The 19,523-nt window shown below is 46.7% G+C and overlaps 1 protein-coding gene and 1 non-coding gene across 2 annotated transcripts in view; both read right to left on the bottom strand.

Moving 5' to 3' along the window:
• The window catches only part of LOC119382087 (calmodulin-A-like), a 42,678-nt gene extending 36,127 nt beyond the window's left edge, over positions 1-6,551 (bottom strand). The window contains exons 1-2 of the mRNA XM_037649818.1: positions 6,054-6,551; positions 2,214-2,324 (exon numbers count right to left, since the gene is read on the bottom strand). Of these exons, the coding sequence (XP_037505746.1) occupies positions 2,214-2,324; positions 6,054-6,551 (609 nt within the window). The remainder of the gene's footprint in view (positions 1-2,213; positions 2,325-6,053) is intronic.
• An 11,286-nt stretch (positions 6,552-17,837) lies between these two features.
• On the bottom strand, positions 17,838-17,908 carry Trnag-gcc (transfer RNA glycine (anticodon GCC)). The gene has a single exon. It is a non-coding gene; the product is annotated as a tRNA-Gly (tRNA).
• Positions 17,909-19,523: the final 1,615 nt, after the last annotated feature.

The following is a 19,523-nucleotide window of genomic DNA, read 5'->3' as shown; positions in this document are numbered from 1 at the left end:
CTCATAGATGTATTTCCAGCAGCGCGAAACTCACTTGAAAACTTGGTACTTATTTTACATTGCTCAACATCTCTAAAACAAATTTTGTCCAACTGTTTAGGGTATATTTTGTGCCACACTAAATGCCAACTTAAAAATCAAGACCCTGTGTGCGCCATTGTTCCCTTTCTTATAGAATGGAATTTCCAGTTTTGTTGGTTGACTGACAACAATGGACTGTTTTTGCCATATTTATACAGTAAAAGCTCGTTAATTACACACTCATTAATTCGGAAAATCAGACAATTAGGACGTGTTCTCTGGTCCCGCCAAGCATGTTTATTGTTTAATGGCACCAAACTCTCGTTAATTCGGTCATATTTGGCCGCAACCGGATTCATTCGGACGAACCTCGGAACGCGCCGAGCGCGAAGCGCCGCAAATATGCGATGCAAAGGAGCGAAAACGGCACTCGCGGACGGCCGAAACGGCCACTGGCTTTCAGAAATGCGGGGTCGTCATCTACAATCGCGTTGTTATACGTAATAAGGAATGGGTTCAGAGCACGTTTCGGATTAGGACTCGACCGGGCCGCTCCCACGTCGGAACAGAAATACCAAGTCTCTTTTGCGTCGCGGGCCCGTTGGACGGCCCATAGCTGTTCTCGAGTCCGGGGCTAGTAAAAGCATGCAGCCTCCCAGTTGGACGGCGTGATGCCTTCGCCGCCGTGTAACGCGGGGCTTTTGTAGAATATTTGTAGAATAAAGCAATGTGATAAGTGACCAGAAATGTTCTTTGAGGTGCGCTGGATGCCGGACAAAGTGATTTTCATAACAGCGTGCATGCGCAGGTGGTGGCTCGATTCGGGCTAACCTTCACTCAGTGATGGTAAAAGGGGGAAAAAACATTCTTGCCGATATATCATGCATATGCTTGCCAGTGTTTAAGACATTGGAGCGACAACGTGTAAGTCTAGACAATATTGTCCGGCGCGTAGCATTGGCCGTCCAATATTGTTTAACCAGTCAGATTGACTGGACAATATATCCGATCTACTGCCATTACTTAACCAATATTGTTTTACCAACGGATAAGCTGGTCCAATATTGCCATCCATACGGCCTGGTTCTGCCAATATCGTATGTACATCGGCAACCATGGGCCGTTGTTGCCAACCTCAAAGAATGGCACGACCAATATTGTATGTTGGCTGGCAAAGATGGACCATTATTGGCATCCTTGTAGGCTGGCTTGCCAACATTGGTTTTATAGTGGTTTGTATGGGCCACCATTGGGCCATCGTTTGCCAACGTATAAACAATATTGGACCAATGTGCTGTGCTGCCTGGGACTACACTTACAAAAACACGTCTTTTCACCTCCGAACGCTTGGCTCAAAAAACAAAAAGAAATGCAGCATAGACAATACTCGCCGACTGCTTCGCATGAAACTGATTCCCACAAGGTGTGGGACCTGCCGAATTTTTTCTTGCGTATAGTGTTCACACAGAAGCAATGAGCACCGATCGGACGCGCTTTCAGCAGACACACGCAGTCATCGAAAGCCGCTGGTCGTACTCGTCGGTACTTCTCTGACTCCATTGTGTGAATGCAGACTTGTCAATTGACACGCCTTATTGAACATGATGTGTCTAATAAAGACACCCGTTTTAATGTAATGGACGATGGCGTCGGTCTTGAGTGTGCGACGTGTAAAGATGAAGCCATACGGCGCGTTCGTGCGTTCACTTGTCGTTTTACCTGAAGGGCACGTGTTGGCATCTGGTGATGAAAAGGTGGCTGCTTCGAATCTTGCTGGCAGAAAGTTTAATAGCTTTGCTATTGTACTATTGCTATTTAGATAGCTTTTTTACTCACATATTTATGTATGGAAAGCAGGCACCACAATTTTAACGCTCTAGAGCCGTTCTGCGACACAGTACCCAATGCTTCCCACTAAAGGGCTACTCTAGCGCCGCAGTATCCTTCGCAACACTGGGCCCATGATCTAGTATGGCACTGGAAACCGTGACCCACTGGCGCTGTGTTATTCAAAAGGCAATAACCGCAGAATGTATAATACAGCAGTGTAAAAAGAAGCGCTGTGTACAAGGAATGTCATAGATCTTAGTGGTTTATAGAGAGCATTTGTTTGTTTATTCGGACTCCTCGGTCGACGTCATTACTGCAACGAACTCTTCATAGTTAATCTGTCCATCCCCGTCCATGTCGGCTTCCCGTATGATGGCGTCGACTTCTTCGTCCGTCAGTTTCTCTCCCAAGGTGGTCATGACGTGGCTCAGCTCAGTCGCAGTGATGAAGCCATTTCCGTCCCTGTCGAACACCTGCGTAGGCATTCGAGGTAAACTGCATATTATTCATGCATACACGTACAAAACGCACAGAAACACACGCAGATGTATATGGCGACAGCTAACTGGGCATTTACTTGAGTCTGGTGTCTAAGAAAAATAGGAACGCTGCCACGAAGTGCTGCAAGAGTACATGCCTAGCTCACGAATGCTCTCAAAATAAGGGCTTCACACTCAGTTTTACTTATTCATTTTGCAAGTTTGCATACTGTAGCTGACAATAAATTAGTCTTTATCTTTATTTCAGCCGTCAGCCAGCACCCGATAGGAACTTTTAATTTATTCAATAGCATGTTTTGTACCATGAAATAGGAGTGAAGATTCTGTAGAGGGAGCCGCGGCTGTAGAGCGAAAGCTTTGTTGACTTTGTTGAGCGACAGCTTCCATTGACTAGGTGAGTTTGACACTGTATTCTGCACGTTTGGATTCCGCAAATGATGCCCCCTATATACGGTCAAACAAGCCCGTCTTTATCATGAAAACGATCTACACGTGATTCGTTCATGCCTCTCAGCCTTTGGTCTCCGTCCTGGTATTTTGGCTTTTCTGTGTTCTTCACTGGTCACGTTGGACCAACAAATTTGACATATTCTCTTTCGATTATTTGCGGCCGCCAGTTATTCAAAATTGCGGTGAAGCAATAAATATATCAAGGTTGGAAATATTCAGTTTTATGGGGATGTCGCCAATAGCTTTAACTGATGTGGGAGAGGCACATGGCGGCAATAAGAAATCCCATCTCAAGATGGCATTATTTTTCAGCAGTAAATTCCAGATGCTGCGGGGTTCCAGAGGACATATTAAAACCAGACAGCATATATAAAGCGAACGTTGAGCATGGGTCGAAACCGTGACAGAACACAATGTATGTAACCTGGATTACTACATATGAGTGCCGCTGAATCACTTGATTGACCTCTAGCTTATGCGATGGAGACACCATCGTTACGGAAGTTCATTCAGGTCCATAGAGCTCACGGAGATTTATTTTTACCATTAAGACGCTGCTTGGTAGTTACTCCTGGGGTTTTACGTCAAAAAATCACGATATGATTAGGAGGGACGCAGTAGTGTAGGGCTCCAAAATTTCGTCCACCTGGAGTTATTTAACGTGCAACTAAATCTAAGTACACAATAGTCAAGCATTTGATGCTGCCTGAGGTGGCTTTGAGTGAAACGAGCGCACGCTTGCCATGTCATGACAACAAGTTTTCCATGACTGATATGGTACTGCATGAAGCGTGTCTAGTATAAGCATCACCTTGAAGCACTACAATACTTCTACACTTCTCCGTTGTGGAAGACCATGTGTGTATCACCGCTTGAATAGGAGATATTCGTAATGCTTGGTACTCCGGCAACACTGGGCGCGTCCGCCATTTTTGCCTGCCGCAATCGCGGTATCGTCCGCTAGGTCCCAAGAAGGACAGGCTACGGAGAGGCTGAGCTTTAGTACGAAGAAAAAGCGGCTGTTTCTTTCGACATCCACCGCCGAACCCTCAGCAGCCCTCACTGCGCTACCACAAATTGGCGAGGACACAACATCGGGGTTCTGCGCGCTTAAATAAAACTCATCCGACCAGCAGCTGCAAGAGGCGCACCGCTTCGCAAAGCCGAACAGCTGTTCTCTTGTGAGTGCGCTTCGGATCTGATGACGGCGTTCAAGTGTTCGTTGCAGAGGAGATGTCACTGTCAAACTTCTAAGATAACCTTGACCTGCAATACATCTCCATTGTATTTGCCACTGATATCATATACACGCGTCACAAACACCCGTCCGATATCGACACCAAGTTGTTTCTGTGCCACCTGTGCAACGCTGTGCTGCTTTCTTCGGCTCATTTCTTTAGCCAAAGGTATCTCTACACCCTTCGCAATGGCGTGTGTCGTATTTTTCTCGAAAGAAACAAGGCGTCAACATACATGAGCGGTGCGGCGCAAACCAAACAAATATACTGATCGCGCGTTTCAACTGTACAAAGACAGCGGCCCGAGTACGTAATGCTCTTTTACTGCACACTGGTTGCTTACAGCATGTTGTGGCCGTAATCTATCACGCGGAATTAGTATTGTCCTTCTCGTTTTCTTGAACGCTGCACGTGTGCGTTCATTGACTTATCTTATTCAAATATTGCGCTCTTTGCTTTCGCATCTCACGGTGGCGTTGCATTAATGTGCGCTATATTGACAAGCATACGAGGACCCTCGGTCAGATGAAAGATGCAGTGCGATGATCTACCGAACAAGCAGCTCCATCTACAGCAGGGGCTCCTTAACTGCTAGCTACAACGTGCTTGCAGCGCACGCTGACTGAATGAAAAAAAATGAACATCACCACGAAGTGAATGATGACAACTGGGCGAAGCTAGGTCCTAAGGTCCCTAATGCCTGCGTTGTAGTCGCCAACTAGCGTGAAGTGTTTTTGCTTGTAGGAGTTTTAGATTGTTCTGCCACAATTATGATTGATATTAGTGTACTGTTCAACCTTTTATTGTCTCACATATGTTACCGTAGCGTTTCCCCATAAATTGTAAATTGAGTGACATAAGGTGACATAAAGAGTCGATGACCAAGCTCGGGCTTATGGTCCATAATGTGTACGTTGAAGTCGGCAACTAGTATAAAGGGTTTGTGCTTGTAGGTGTTTTATGTTTTTCTGTAATAATTATGATTGTTGTTCGTCTATTGTAAACATTTTTTAAATCACATACACACATATGTCTCGAGGGTACCAACGGTTTTCTAACCACAATGACAGCGGACAGTGAGGGTCGACGACAAAGCTAGGTGCTAAAGTACATAATGTCTACGTTGAAATCGCCGACTAGTATACATGGTTTGTGCTTCTAGGTGTTTCATATTGTTCTGTCACAATTAGAATTGATATTGGTCTTTTGTTAAACCTTTCTTAGGAGATCTTACAGGGCACTGTGCCGTGAGCACGGACACCACACAACGGACAAGCCTAGATCCTAAAGTTCTTCGCCTCTAAAGCAAAAGAGGAGGGATAAAGGGATGTAAAGTGAAGGGCAGTCGCGGCATGCGGACTGTGTAGTTCGGCGCACGCTGCCATGCGAAGCTTACATAGAGATACTTGTTGGGGCCTTCGCGCCGATAGAGTCTCGTGTGACGGTACTGTTCTTCGTGCACTCGCGGAGCAGCGTCTGTGGTACTGCCTAAAGGCATTTATATACATACTTCATGGCATTCGTTGCGCAAGCTAATGTTAATTAATCATGCTCTCTCGCGCGTGTGCGTCCCTCGTACGTGAGAAAAAATAACTGAGTTTGAAGACCGCTTTTGCGTGCCGTCATTTCCGAACGAAAGCGCAGTGCCGACCTTGTTGGCGAAATAAGTTCGTCTCGGTACTTTCTATTTCTTCGTTCAGGTGACATATATATTCGATTAAAATCAGTGTTACCTTGTTATCGGCATTGTTACGGCGCCCTCGTTTCCTGAACAGCGCACGAAGCATTGGGAAGTCATTGCAGAACGAAGATAAAAAAACCAGTAGGTAGCACCTGAAAGGCTGCGATATTCAACTGGTTTCGTTTTCGCGCCCCACAAAATATAGCGAATCGACCTTACAGGTTTGTCGACAGATGGCGCTGTGCATATTCAATATCCCCTAGTGCTTTACCAGAACACAATGTTAATTCACGCCGGAGCGACATGCGGTGAATGAAGGGCAAGCGTGCTCACTCTGAACGCCTCGCGAATCTCGTCTTCGGTGTCTGTAGAGCGCGTCTTCTTGGTCATCATGGCGAGAAACTCGGGAAAGTCGATGGTGCCGTTGCCATCGATGTCTACTTCGGCAATCATGTCCTTGAGTTTGGCCTCGGTCGGGTTGTAGCCGAGGGCTCGCATCACGGTGCCCAGCTCCTTGGTACCGAAAGCGCCGTTGCCGTCCTTGTCAAACAGCGCGAAAGCCTCGCGTAGCTCCGCGATCGCTTCCTCGGAGAGCTGCGAACCGCTCGAGTCACTTACTGATCGGCCACCGCCACCACCGCCGCGGCCAGGATCGGCCATTTTTTCGGGTCCCTTGCTGGCGTTGGCACCGGCGCCGCTGGTACTCGGAACGTCGGCGCGCTCTTTGAGTACACTGTGAGCAGGGGCTTTAGACGAAGGTGGTACCGTCGAAGCAGCGGTGGTCGGTTTTTGGCCTTCTTGAGGCAAGTGCGTGGGCGGGGAGGCCTTCATAGGCGTGAGTGGCACCGCACCGCCGCCTCCCTCGCCACTGGCACACTTCTCAAGGCAGGTGACACGCAAGGATGATGATCACAGCATACAAGTGTGCCACTGATCCACTACCTGATATGACCTAAGAATCAGGCACGATGCGCGACCGTTATATTGACAACACGATTAGGGACAACCAATGACACGAAGATGAGCTTCTTTTCGTCATTCATTTCAGTCACGCTTTGAAAACAGCCCTGTATGCACGAGGCCTTCTCTATAATGAAAAATTTGCAGTGGCTTAGGTCGGCTATGCCAGGATATACGTAGCGTTAGCAAAGGTTCAGCGGATTATTCTGAGCTTTCGAGATTTCCGCAGCACGTTTAGCTTTCCGCAGCACGTTTAGCGTTCCTCTGTTCATTCTTCTTACGCTGAAGCGCTAATTGCCAGGCAACTAATTCGGGATCCGATGACATAAGCTTCTCGGCTCTTCTGCACCGTTGAGCAGCATTTGCGCTCTCCTTCTCCATGGCGTTACCCACCTGCAAACGCCAGTCAGAGGCGCTATCAAGCGGCACCAGCGCACTGTCAGACGGCGACTGCACAGCGAAGGCGAATACACCATCTCCCGCTAAAGGGGACCATGAGTAGATGCGAAGCCGGAGCACTTGCACGATCGCGTTCCGTTGGCGTTCGTTGGGCATGCTACCGAGCTCGCGTCGTGGCACGCGAAGAGCGACGCTACGCCCGTCGTACTTTCCATCTAGCCTGGCCGTTAATTCTCACAGGGCGAGCGGGGAACGCGGTCGACAGGCGGACGAGAAGGGGCAGCGTAGGAGAGGAGAAAGAAGGGGAGGGTGCGCGCATGCGCTCGAGCTCATCGCGGCGTTGCGCAGGAGAGAATTTCGGCATGTCTAGCCCGCGTTTCAGAGGAAACGCGGGCTAGACATGCCGAATGCGCGGAGCAGCAGCGGCGAGTCGCGCGCGCATGCGCAGCAATGCTCATGATGACCCCCGCGAAACCTGCTTTGGCTAGGCAAGTGTAGCTAACGCTACAAAACTGTACCATGCATTTATTTTAAGGGAGTAAGTGTTAGCAAAATACTGTGTGCTTAATTGGATGTGCTTAATGTGAAGTTTTCCTGTTTGCTCCCGACTTAAGCACCGAATATATTGCGCGTGTTCCTGTAAATGTTTCCAGCATTTTCTCACGCATAAGTGGCGTCCGGGTCACATCCTTCTACTCTGTATCTCTTGGATTAACGGTACCGATCCTGAAGGCCAAGCTTTCGTGTACTACACAACCACTGGAAGCAACGCGGCGACGGCGATGCTTTGAACAGCTTCTATCTACACAGCTTCTGCTTTCAGCGAACATTTGAGTTTTACAAGAGATCCACAGAGCACTCAACCACCCTAACGCCATCTGGGGCATCTGCTCAAGAGATGATTAATATCGCCAGTCTGCGCGCACTACACCAAATGGTACTACAGCCTACACATGGAAATAATATCCTTGATTTAATTTTTACAAACCAACCTAGTGTCGCTACTGCTACTTACGTCCTGCCCGAAATGAGTGATCACTATGTCGTGATATGCGAAATGAATGTACATTACGTTAAAACATTAGTGTGCGAACAAAGGTGCGTGTACAATTATTCTAAAGCTAATGTTGAAAAAATAAACGAATATAATTACTTTGTTGTGTTTGAGACCTTTGCGGAACAACTGAGCGTCAATGAATTGTGGATTATTTTGAAAAACTAAATGATTGACTTACGAGATGCGATCGTTCCATGGTGGCACTTAGCGGCAAGGAAAGCGAAAAGTAAGCCGTGGTTCCCGAAAGAACTCCGCAGAATAATGCGAAAATGGTTGAGATGTTACTGTACTATTTGTGATACCCCGACCACGGCCGCTAAATAAAAAAAAGGTGCGGCCTGCCGAACGCTCTTTTGCGCTGGTGACAGCGCTAGTTCTTGCTCCCGCCGCCGCAGCGCTGCACAACGGTAAAGAAAACCCGCTCGCACAGGCGGCCAGTCGGCTGCGTGCTTTCGTTTTAGTGGCCCGTACAGTCGATTAACGTTGACCTGTGATTGCATTTCGGCTTTTTATGTGCAAGACACGCCAGATGACGTATCAGTGTGGTTTCCTTTGCGGTTATTGCTACTATAGCAACCGCGCCGAGCGAGCGTGCTCGGCGCTCGGAGTCCACGTTCGCATCGTGTTGTGTTTACTGTGCGGTCACGGAGAGTGGCCTGGGAACTCGAGTTACGGCGGCCGGGTCGGCCGGGTGTTGTAAACACAGCCGCCGGGCCGAAGATACGCCAGTCGCCCCGTCGCTGCTGCCTCGTTCGCCTCGCAGCGCTTTTGCTTAAATATACGAGTTCTTATTGTAGACGTGCCTTTGTCTTTCTTTACTTGTGAACACGCAATATCATCGCGCAACCAACGCCCTGGACGTCTACACTACTATACGCGAGAAGGGCGTGCTCCCATGAAGACACACCTATAAGCGTGCTGTACAGCGCCGCTGCCATAAGATAGATGGATCAACGTAAAATTTTGTTGACCAATCGTTCTTTTTTTTTTATTCTACTGGGAAGAAAAGTGGTCCACTGCTGTTCGTTGATGTCCTCAGTCGTTTGAAAGTTCAAGCTTTTGTTATCTGCGTGGACGACTTCCTCATTGCGGGGGCTTTTTTAGAGATGCGCGATTACTTTCTGCTCTTCAAAATAAACTAGCGTGGCATGGAATATCTCCCACGTATATACTTGCCAACTCTGGTGTATATCTGCTTCGCATTGCACTAATAAGTGCCATTTTTAAATGACACAAGATTCCAACATGAGTTGTTACCATTGAACTACATGCTGAAACGCAGTAAATGCAAACGTCTTGCCTACATATTGTACCAAAATGGCAAGTTGGGCGAGTTGGGCAGTACTCACGTCCTTGAGAAACAGCGCAGATGAAAAACGAAAACAAGAAATGGCGAAAGACACACAGCGCTGCACAACGAACTGGAGGTTCATTGAGTTTTAACTCTCGCGTTTTAACGCGGTCTTCCACGGCAGGGCTGTGTAGGCGGCCGTCCAGTCCAGAGAATCCTTCCGCGTTTGACGTCATTCGACTCGCCACGCTTTCTGTTTCAGCAGCTTCTGCACGCAAGGGATTGAAAACTTCTTTTCTTGAGCTTTGGCACTCGTCTAGTTAAAATTGTTTGCTGTTCGATATGGAAGGAGTAGGCAAAACACGAACAAGTGGACTACCTCTCAATGAGGACGCAGCTAGCTTGTAAGCTGGAAAAGATGAAAATATCGTCGGCACGGCTGTCGGTCGCAGCACCTTGCGCTCTACCTTGAAGTCGTACTGCTTGAAGTGAACGAAGTGAATGTGCGACTTCTTCGCAGTTACCGATCTCCACCACGGCGATAGGTCTTGGGCATCGTATTTATTGTGAGATGTCCAGTCACATTAAGCACTCACTGATAGAACCAACGCCACGAAAAACCCGCACCTTTTCTACCTCGTAAGCAAGCGTACGGCTGCTCATTTCCAGCAAGAGCGTTTGCTTGCGCTCGCCCGAACCAACGCGCCGAGCGTTCGCTTACTAGCGGCCGCGGTTTACCGATGTGCAGCGCCCCCGCGGTAGCGTCTCAAAACTCTGCATGTCACGCGTTCCCCCATTGAAAACGCACCCAGTCGGCAGGCCGCACCTCTTTTTTATTTAGCGGCCGTGCCCCGACCGATATTAATAAGGCACGACTGATAATAGGCACCGTACACTGACCAGAGGGAGCTGCGTTGCTCGCACTGGCCCGTCCCAAGTTCGCTGGCATTGGTCGTTAGGGGCACGCAGAAAACAGACGCGCGAACGCGTCCCCCGTGTATCCCGGCCGCAGTCCGCCCACTCATTCAGAGAGGGAGACGCGCACATCGCGTTCCATTTTGAGCAACCCCGTCTCATTATTGCGTTTTTTGTCCGCTAGGTTTTGCGTTCTGGCGTTGCAGTCGCACTGGAAAACTCGACTGTACGGTGCCTATAGTAACACTTGAAGTTATGACATGCACCTTTAAAGCAAAATATGATTACACTGAATCTTTGAAATCCCTTCTCATAGATAAACCAAAAGACTTCTTCAAACACGTGAGAATAAACGGTAAAGACAATGTGTCACTACCGCCCCGCCACGGTGGTCTAGTGGTTATGGCGCTCGACTGCTGACCCGAAGGTCGCGGGATCGAATCTCGGCCGGGGCGGCTGCATTTTCGATGGAGGCGAAAACGTTTGAGGCCCGTGTCCTTAGATTTAGGTGCACGTTAAAGAACCCCGGGTGGTCGAAATTTCCGGAGCCCTCCACTACGGCGTCTCTCATAATCATATCGTGGTTTTGGGACGTTAAACCCCAGATATTATTATTAATGTGTCACTACCAAAGCTTATTTCTGGCGACGACGTCTTCCATGACGATATTGATAAAGCTGAATGCCTCAATCGTTATTTCAGTTCTGTGTTTACGCCGCTGATAGCACCCGGAGATGGTGATCACCACTTAAAACAAATACGAACCGATATAATGGAGGATATTAACATTAGCACGCACGGCATTCAAGTGTTCTTGCAAAGATTAGATAACTCAAAAGGATGTGGTCCAGATGGCCTCACAAACGCGTTTCTTGAGCTTTGTGCGCCAACACTAGCACAGTCTTTAAAGGTACTATTTGATGAATTACTTCTAGATTCAAGCCTTCCTTTAGACTGGAAAAAAGCAATGATTATCCCAATACACAAGTCTGGTCCACGGAGTGACGTCTCTAATTACCGACCAATATCGCTGACTAGTGTGGCATGTAAAATTCTTGAACATATAATATATACCTCCGTTGTTGAACGCATGAATAATTATTCACTATTTAAGCCACAGCAACACGGGTTTCGAAGAGGTTTTTCTTGTACTACCCAAATGACCGAATTTGCGCACGACATAGCATACGCGTTAGATAAACGAAAAACAATTGACTGTATTTTCTTAGATTTCAAGAAGGCATTTGATACTGTCCCACACCGTTTACTCCTTGAAAAAGAAAATGACTATGTATGCCATTCATTCACAGGTTATCGCATGGGTCGCTGATTATTTGACAATACGCCAGCAGTTTGTAATCGTTAATGGTGCCAGTTCGTGCGCATCGCCGGTAACATCGGGTGCCCCCCAGGGGTCGGTACTAGGACCACTTTATTTCGGATATACGTCAATGACATAACTGAAAGCATAGAATCCCATATACGATTGTTCGCGGACAACTGTGTCTTGTATAGGGAAATGACGGATACGCGGGACAAAGTGTTCATTCAGAGAGACTTGGCCAAAATCAGTGATTGTTGTACACGATGGCACATGCAGTTAAACTTGAATAAGACACTTTACATAGAGTTTACTCGGAAGAAATTACAGTCTCAAACCTCGCACACATTTAACAATGTCAATATGAGTGAGCTTAATGAATACAAATACTTAGGAGTGTACTTATCGTCTTACTTAAATTGGCAGCGACGTGTTGAGTTTGTAACAGGCGAGGCCGGGAAAGCGCTTGGGTTCATTCGCCGTAACGCAAAGAACTTTATTATGTCAACTAAAGAATTGCTTTATAAAACATATGTGCGTTCCGTTCTTGACTGTGCGTGTGTCGTTCGGGACCCGTCAACAGTGCGCGACACAGAAAAATGTTGAAAGGGTGCAGAACTTGGCTATTTGATTTGTTCGTGGACGTTATGAAAGAAAGTTCAGTCCTACGCGCGGGAAAGAATTATTGCGATGGGATACACTAGATTGTCGAAGACGCAGACTTCGCTTCAAGGTTTTTCACGACATCTTTCATTCAAAAGTTGGCATTGATAGGCATCTTTACATAAAGGCACCTAACTACTATTCCCATTGGGTTGACCACGAGAATAAGGTTCTGGAATTTCCCTGCAAAGCACACTCATTTAGCAGGTCTTTTTTCCCTAGAACAATACGGGACTAGAATCAATTAGACAAGTCTGTCGCAACTATAGCGTCTAATGACATGTTTTCTGCACTGCTAAAATAATTCTTCTTGTATTAGAGTTACTGTTCACTCATATTACTGCTAGTGATGGCTGCTATATGCTTGTAATTGTAATTTCCGGTACTGTTCATTATTGTATATATAATTATGCTTTTATCACTATAATACGTTGAATTGTTAAATAATTGTATGTATGCTTGTGTACTTGCAATATTGTTTCTTTACTTTTGGTTTGCACAATGATTCACTATGGTGCACTTTAGTGTACACTATTGATCTTTTTGTATATGTATTTATTTATGTTCCCTTGATTCAGCCAGAGATTGCTACCAACTGTGTGCTTTGAATTTTTCTTTGCTTTTTCCCCTCCACTGTAATGCCATGTGGCGCTATGGGTATAGAATAAATAAATAAATAAATAAATAAATAAATAAATAAATAAATAAATAATAAATAAATAAATAAATAAATAAATAAATACGTGTAGGGGAGCGTCGCTAAGAGTCTATATCCATAATCCGTTATTCTATCAAATTACGAGGATCAAACTCACGACATTTTCGACAATTTAATGTTTCATGATTTGCGCTGTCTTTGTACGGAAACACATGACGCCAGTTTATTTATTAAGAATTTGTCCTGACTGGTGGCTGAATAGCAGAAAATTAATAGTGAAAGGCAAACTATTATAAACGAGGAAAACAGCGAATATCATTGATGACCATGATGATTGTGCAATACTGGTACGTGCCCTCTGTTGAAGATCCGTAAAGAATTGGGCTTATAAAACAAGATAATAACATTAAGTTGTCAAAATTTTGGGAGACAAAATATAAAGTAAGAGTAATCTGACTGGCATTAACCGAGGAAGAATTGAAAAAAAAAGTATAGCATGCAATGACAGTGGTTGAGTATCTGACACATCTGAAGAGGCAAGGACAATTGTTCTTGCCTCTTCACATGTGGCAGGTCTCAACCACTGTCAGCTGACTGTTAACAGTCAGCTGAAATCGTTTAGCTTATTTAGTTATTCTCGTCTCTGATGATACGACCGCCTCGTGCACTGCATATGGGCTGACTACGCGAAGCGCGAGCGCTTAATGTGGACTAGTGTTTCGCGAGCATAGAAGCATTCCACGAGTCGAGGTACAAGCTGAATGCTTGTAAAGGCGACATAAATGGTGTCAACGGTGCTACGAAGACGACACAGTCATAATAGTATCAAAACTAACAGGATTTGTATTACAGAACTCGGAACCGACGATGAGATTTATTAAGAAGGAAAGGCGCTTTCACTGGTAGTGTACAGGGGACAAGGGAGCAGGGTTATATCGATGAGGGTCGAGGGCTTGCTATCGGGAGCCATATACATAACCGGTGCAATAGGCTGGCAACAACTTCTCGATGACTGATGTAGTGTCGCGGGCAGCTCGAAAGTAATTTACATCACCCACTGATGTAAGACATCAATTATCTCTCCTTGCTGAACTTTGAGCGTCTCATCGAATGTGGTTGGAGCTAGTGATTGGGCAAGAGGACTCATGTTTATAGGGGCAGCGAATCGTATCAAGGTTGCTGCCACAATTGGTGATTGGTGGTACATCAGAGTGTTTTCGTTATCACTAGCGAGATGGCACGAAGGGCTCGAAGGGCGCGCTTTAAAGGTCGTCGCCCCAAGCGTTGAGATGAGTGTGGCGTCTACAGGGCGTCGTTGCTCATGCACGCGCGCTTATCTTGTACGTCTTGCCCTCTCACCGCAAGTTTGCGTTGAAGTTTGAGAGAGCACGAAGGTCACTTCGCTCACTGCAGCGGCCGCTTTTACGAAAGGGCCGCGCTGCTCACAAACAAATAAGTTACAACTGTGACCGATCGCGCTCATCCTGTGTATACTTGTGCGTTCGTTTCGTGCGTCCTCATTTGTATTTGACCAGCGCGCTTAAACTGTCGAGCTGTGACAGTTAGACATCCTGTGTATGTTCGTTTCGTGCGTCCTTTCTACTTGAGCAGCGCGTTGCAAGTTTCCAGCTGCTTGCCGTTCTTCGCGTGACATTACAAGTTGTTGCTATGGCATTCATTCATTCCTTCGCCCTAGGGGCGAACCAATGCAAAACAAACGCTCAAGTACGTCTGTAAAGACACGTTTTACTTTCGTGTTATACCGATTCCTATGACAGAGGGATCATCCATGTTTTTTTTTCTATTATTGGTTTTCTTTTGATCCGTTTCATATTTGGCAATTCGGCGTCTAATCCAGAGCTCATTGTATCTGTGCGCTGTGAAAAACTACAGTGATTACTGACCATACGGCACAGACACTGGCGCAGACAGGGGGTGGGAGGGATTGCAAGCACTTTCCCACCCAAAGTTTTTATTTGTGCATGTCTAGGCACACGCCTGTTGCACATTCAGAGTGATCACTGAATGTGTGAGTGCATCTGCAGGTATACATAGCAAATCTCTCATTTTGTGACGATACTTGTGAAGTTCGTCGAACGTTCATTCTACCATTATACTAAGAAGATAATCAAAATACAACTCTAATTAACGCTGCTAAGGTATGCGGCCTGAGGGGTGGGGATTGTAATAAATGCCCCCTCTTGCGCTGTAACTGAAAGTTTGACAGTTGTATCGGCAGCATCGGACGTTTGCTTAGCCCGACACGGACACTTTTCGTGACGGCACCGCCATCTCGATGGTGGGAGTGCAACTACGTTTTAATTTTCTTCTTCGTTCTTCTCGAGAGGCCGCTACTGTCGGCTTACATTCTGTTTTATAATTGGAAAGAACAAGTAAATGTTTTATTTTTTCTCTTTCTCTCTCTAGCGCTTAAATTTTATTCTTTTAGTTCGCGACTGGTTTGCTTGGAAACTGCCTAAATTAGCTTGTGCTTATGGAAAAACGTTGCGTATCCATTGTGGTGTGATGCACAAATGTTCTCTCTCCGTGCTTGGCAAGCTTCTGAGGAAGGTGTTAGTGGCCAGTTGACGCCATGCTTCTCTATTGCGAGTTCTATTTCCCTCGAGGGTGGGTACTTTTCCCTTAGTAAATGTCCGTGTGGCAGTGCCCTATACATCGACATTGTATTCGCAATGCCCACGAACTATAGGTGGCGCGCCATGCTTTTCAAGACGGCGCCAGGAGGAGGGTCAACCAGTTTGTAAGCATAGGAATAGATAGGACGTGCGGACGTACGGCCCGTGCCACTTTCACCGGATGAAGTCATGAGCTGCGCTGAAATGGATATGAGACTAAAATACTTTCCCAAACCATTGAAAGTGCTAAGTACTCGCCACCTCGCCACCTAATTATTTGCTGCGGTGTGAAAGATTATATTTCAGCTCCGTTACCATGCATAACGATGCTTTGCGAAATCCTGCGCGTGCTACATAAAACCGCATGAACTAGAATTGACGTATGAGCTGAACGGCACTCCGAGGTAGTACGTACCGAGCCTGCCTGACGGATTTACCGCAGTAGTAGGCCGCCAGCGAGTAGCGCCATCGCTGCTGCACGAGACCGCACGTTTAACGTGGTGATTGTTTGCAAACACAATACGCCGTCGTCATTACTTGCGCAGTCGGGAACGCGGAGTTACGTCTTCAACGGAACACAAGCATTTAACATCCCATATTCAGTAGCGCTTGTGTCACAGCCATGCTGAGACTCTAGCCGTGTGCAATTCACTTCACTCGCATGTTGCAGGTTCGATCAGCACGATCGAAACATGAATATCGAAAAGAATGCACAGGTATGCTTTTCGCAACGTCGAAGAAGTTAGACGAGAGGCGTGGATTGTGGTCGGGACTGCACGTTCCATCGCTCTAACCATTTCGCTTCGCTGGTCGAGCTCGATCGTGTTGGCGGCATGCAGCGCTCCATAATATCCACAATAATTGTGACACATGCAATGCACAAGAGGAACTATGCTTTTATTTTGATCTCGCGCAAAGATATTATATATTAAATACAATCAAAGTGACTTACGAGCGTAAAAGAACATTAACGCACGAGGGGACGTGAAGTGCAACTCGCTCCTCTTGAGTTAGCAGCTGATCGTTCATCGTCGCCGTCACTCTCGGTGCTTTCAGTCTTCTACGTCTAGTGAAAAATCCTCGTCTTCAAGACGATTTCTTTCAACATCACTGCTGAAAGCAATCTGTATAATTTCCTCCGCCGAACCACTTCGACCACTCCGCGTCACCAGAGAACATTTCGCTCTCAGACCGGTCAACGAGCAAATCGCTTGCAGTGTGCTGCCACCTATCAACAAACGCTGGCGAAGGACGGCGTGGAAAGCGTTCGCTCCACGAAAGGCGTCGAGCAGACGCGTCCTCGAATGACTGAAACGTCGCTCGCACGATTCGTAACAGCGCTTTGCTGACAAAGGATAGAGGCCCTATTTTAATGTATCGCCAACTTGGGATCGATCAGTTATACAAGAGCACATCGCGAGCTCGCGCGACCTCCCGCGTACAGTGTTATGGGACTCATGCACTAGAAGAAACACTGACCAATGCTATATGCAGTTAAAACAGGGCGATCTTCAACTGAATATGTCAGACGATAACATTTAACTAACCTACGTGGCTACAGAAAGCGTCGCGAAGCTGATAGCATGTGTACGCTTTGGGCTAGCATTGAAAGCGCGAGTTGCCACGTATTTTCACGAAAACTTCGCGTCTCGCAAGAACGAATCAGATTTCTCGTGTCACGGAGGGTCCGGTTTCTTCACTGATGCAGGGAACATGCAAAGTCGTAGTGTTCCTTTCTTGCCAACGCGTTGACACTGAGGCTAGCACAGCCGAACAAGGACAGTACTGCCATTTTGTCGTCTACTAACCCTCCTCGAGAGGACGCTCCTGAATTCCGCTTGGCGGCGCAACAGTCTATGGGCATTGCGAATATACCGGCTTCGAAAAATAAATTATGTCCGTCCATGCCAAGCCACGCAGCCCGAAGCAGTGTAAGATAAGGAACCGTTCCACTGCCGCTAATATTCAAGTTTTCATCGTGTTTCCGATGAGGCTAGGGAACAGGGAGCAAACCGACGTTTTTGAATATCATGTCGGACACCCGCTTCTATGTATGACCACACATCACTATGCACAAAACTTGCCGTTAGATCCAAACAAAACTCAAAACACATCGGAAAGCTCTGTGCCACTCCGTGGAAAGAAACGCCGAATATTTTCGACAGATGTACGTCTGAATAAATCTCGGTTATGCAGGAAAAAAAAAGAAAAAAAAGTTGCGTCGGCCGGGAATCGAACCCGGGCCACCCGCGTGGCAGGCGAGTATTCTACCACTGAACCACCGACGCTCACGAAAATGTCGCTGAGCAGCAGCGTCCACACAGTGGATAAAATTACCCACCATCGAGCTGCATGTAGGCCATTACACGGGCGAGCGCTTGCCCGCCCTCCGGTATACGGCGCAGCTGCCCGCTGACCTGGCGCTTTCGCAGCGAAACACGTGTTTATTGTCTTGAAGAAAATAGCGCGCATAAAAAAGAACACAAAAAATAGACAGGCAAGACACACAAAGCTACGCTCTTAACAGAATGTTTGTTGGAAAGAGCATGAAGATATGTGTATAAACCGCGCCTGTCAATCGAGGTCAACTTCAGAATTCGTTTTCTTTTCTTTTTTTATTGTCCTGTCTTTTTGTTTGCTCATTAAACATTACGACCAGTTCATACGAGAACTATGTAGAAGCTTTTCATATTTTTCTTTCTGTAAGTGTAGCAACTCTGGCGTTAATGAACTCTCAGTGATGTTGTACAAAAGGAGTTTATCGATAGACACATGATTTTAAAATCTTTCTTCTAAAGTTTACCTACTTTGGCATGCACGGTTCGTGCATATAAGTTCATGCATTTAAAAAAAAAAAACTTCAATTGTGTGTGCAGCCAAGGGCGTCCGCCGAACTTTTTGCAAGGGGGTGCATCCGTGGGGGGGGGGGGGGGGGGGGGGGGGGAGCGCCAGCCAGCCTTTCTTTCGCTGCCGTGACATGACCCGGAAGATTAGTCATAATGTGTACCGTGAAAAGTTGGCCCGCTATCCTGAGGGGCGTTTCACACGAATATGCGGGACCTGAGTCTGCTAATCAAGCAGCGTAGCTTGTTGCCACTGCATAGGAAAATGTTGTCCGAAAATTCCGGGCACCCCCCACGTAACACCCCCCCCCCCTTGCACCCTCCTCCGGACGCCCATGTGTGCAGCGCTGCGTCTCTTCGCTCTCTCTTTTCGCCTTGATTTTTAAGCGCTCGTTTCTTCAAGAAATGAGTACACAACTCGCCGACTTCCCATTATATTTAGGCTTTTTAATGGCAAACATTGGTCGGGATGTGAACACACATGGTTCTAAAAAATAGCGCATGCTGAAATCAAGATGACGACGTTGGACAGCGCGCAGTTCTCAACGATTGAAACGCCATTATATTACTGCATGGTGGTCGGCGTTTCCAGTGCCACCGGTGTTCCCTGGGTGATCATTTGGAGTACACACGCAGTTACAATTCTTCGCGAAGACCCTTTTCGGGTTAGCTTCATTTCGGGTTAACGACAATTGCGGTTCCAGTGTTAGCTCCGCTTCTGTAGCAGTCTTAGAAACATTTCATTAGTATTCCTATGATTCAGCAAGCTATAATGAAGCGTTGCTTGACCCTGGAGGCAACAAAGTGCAAAGGGAAGTTCTTGAGGCTTACTTCATTAAGAGAAATATTGACAGTTGCATAAGCGTGCCTTCTTTGACATTTATCGCAAAAGGACTGCACTTTTCAGCTGGCTTTGTCTAAATGAATCTCTGTAGGAATACGCTAACGAATGATATTCATATCATTGCACCGTAAAGAACACTTCGTTTCGATAATACTGACGTCTTTGCTCTAACGTGAGTGCTGTCGTAATGTCAGAGCATGAGTTACCCTTTAAACT

Source organism: Rhipicephalus sanguineus, chromosome 2 (assembly GCF_013339695.2).
Source record: "Rhipicephalus sanguineus isolate Rsan-2018 chromosome 2, BIME_Rsan_1.4, whole genome shotgun sequence".
In the NCBI taxonomy this organism is placed as follows: Eukaryota; Metazoa; Arthropoda; class Arachnida; order Ixodida; family Ixodidae; genus Rhipicephalus; species Rhipicephalus sanguineus.
Note: the sequence above shows the minus strand (reverse complement) of the source record. Positions and strands in the feature narration are given on the sequence as shown.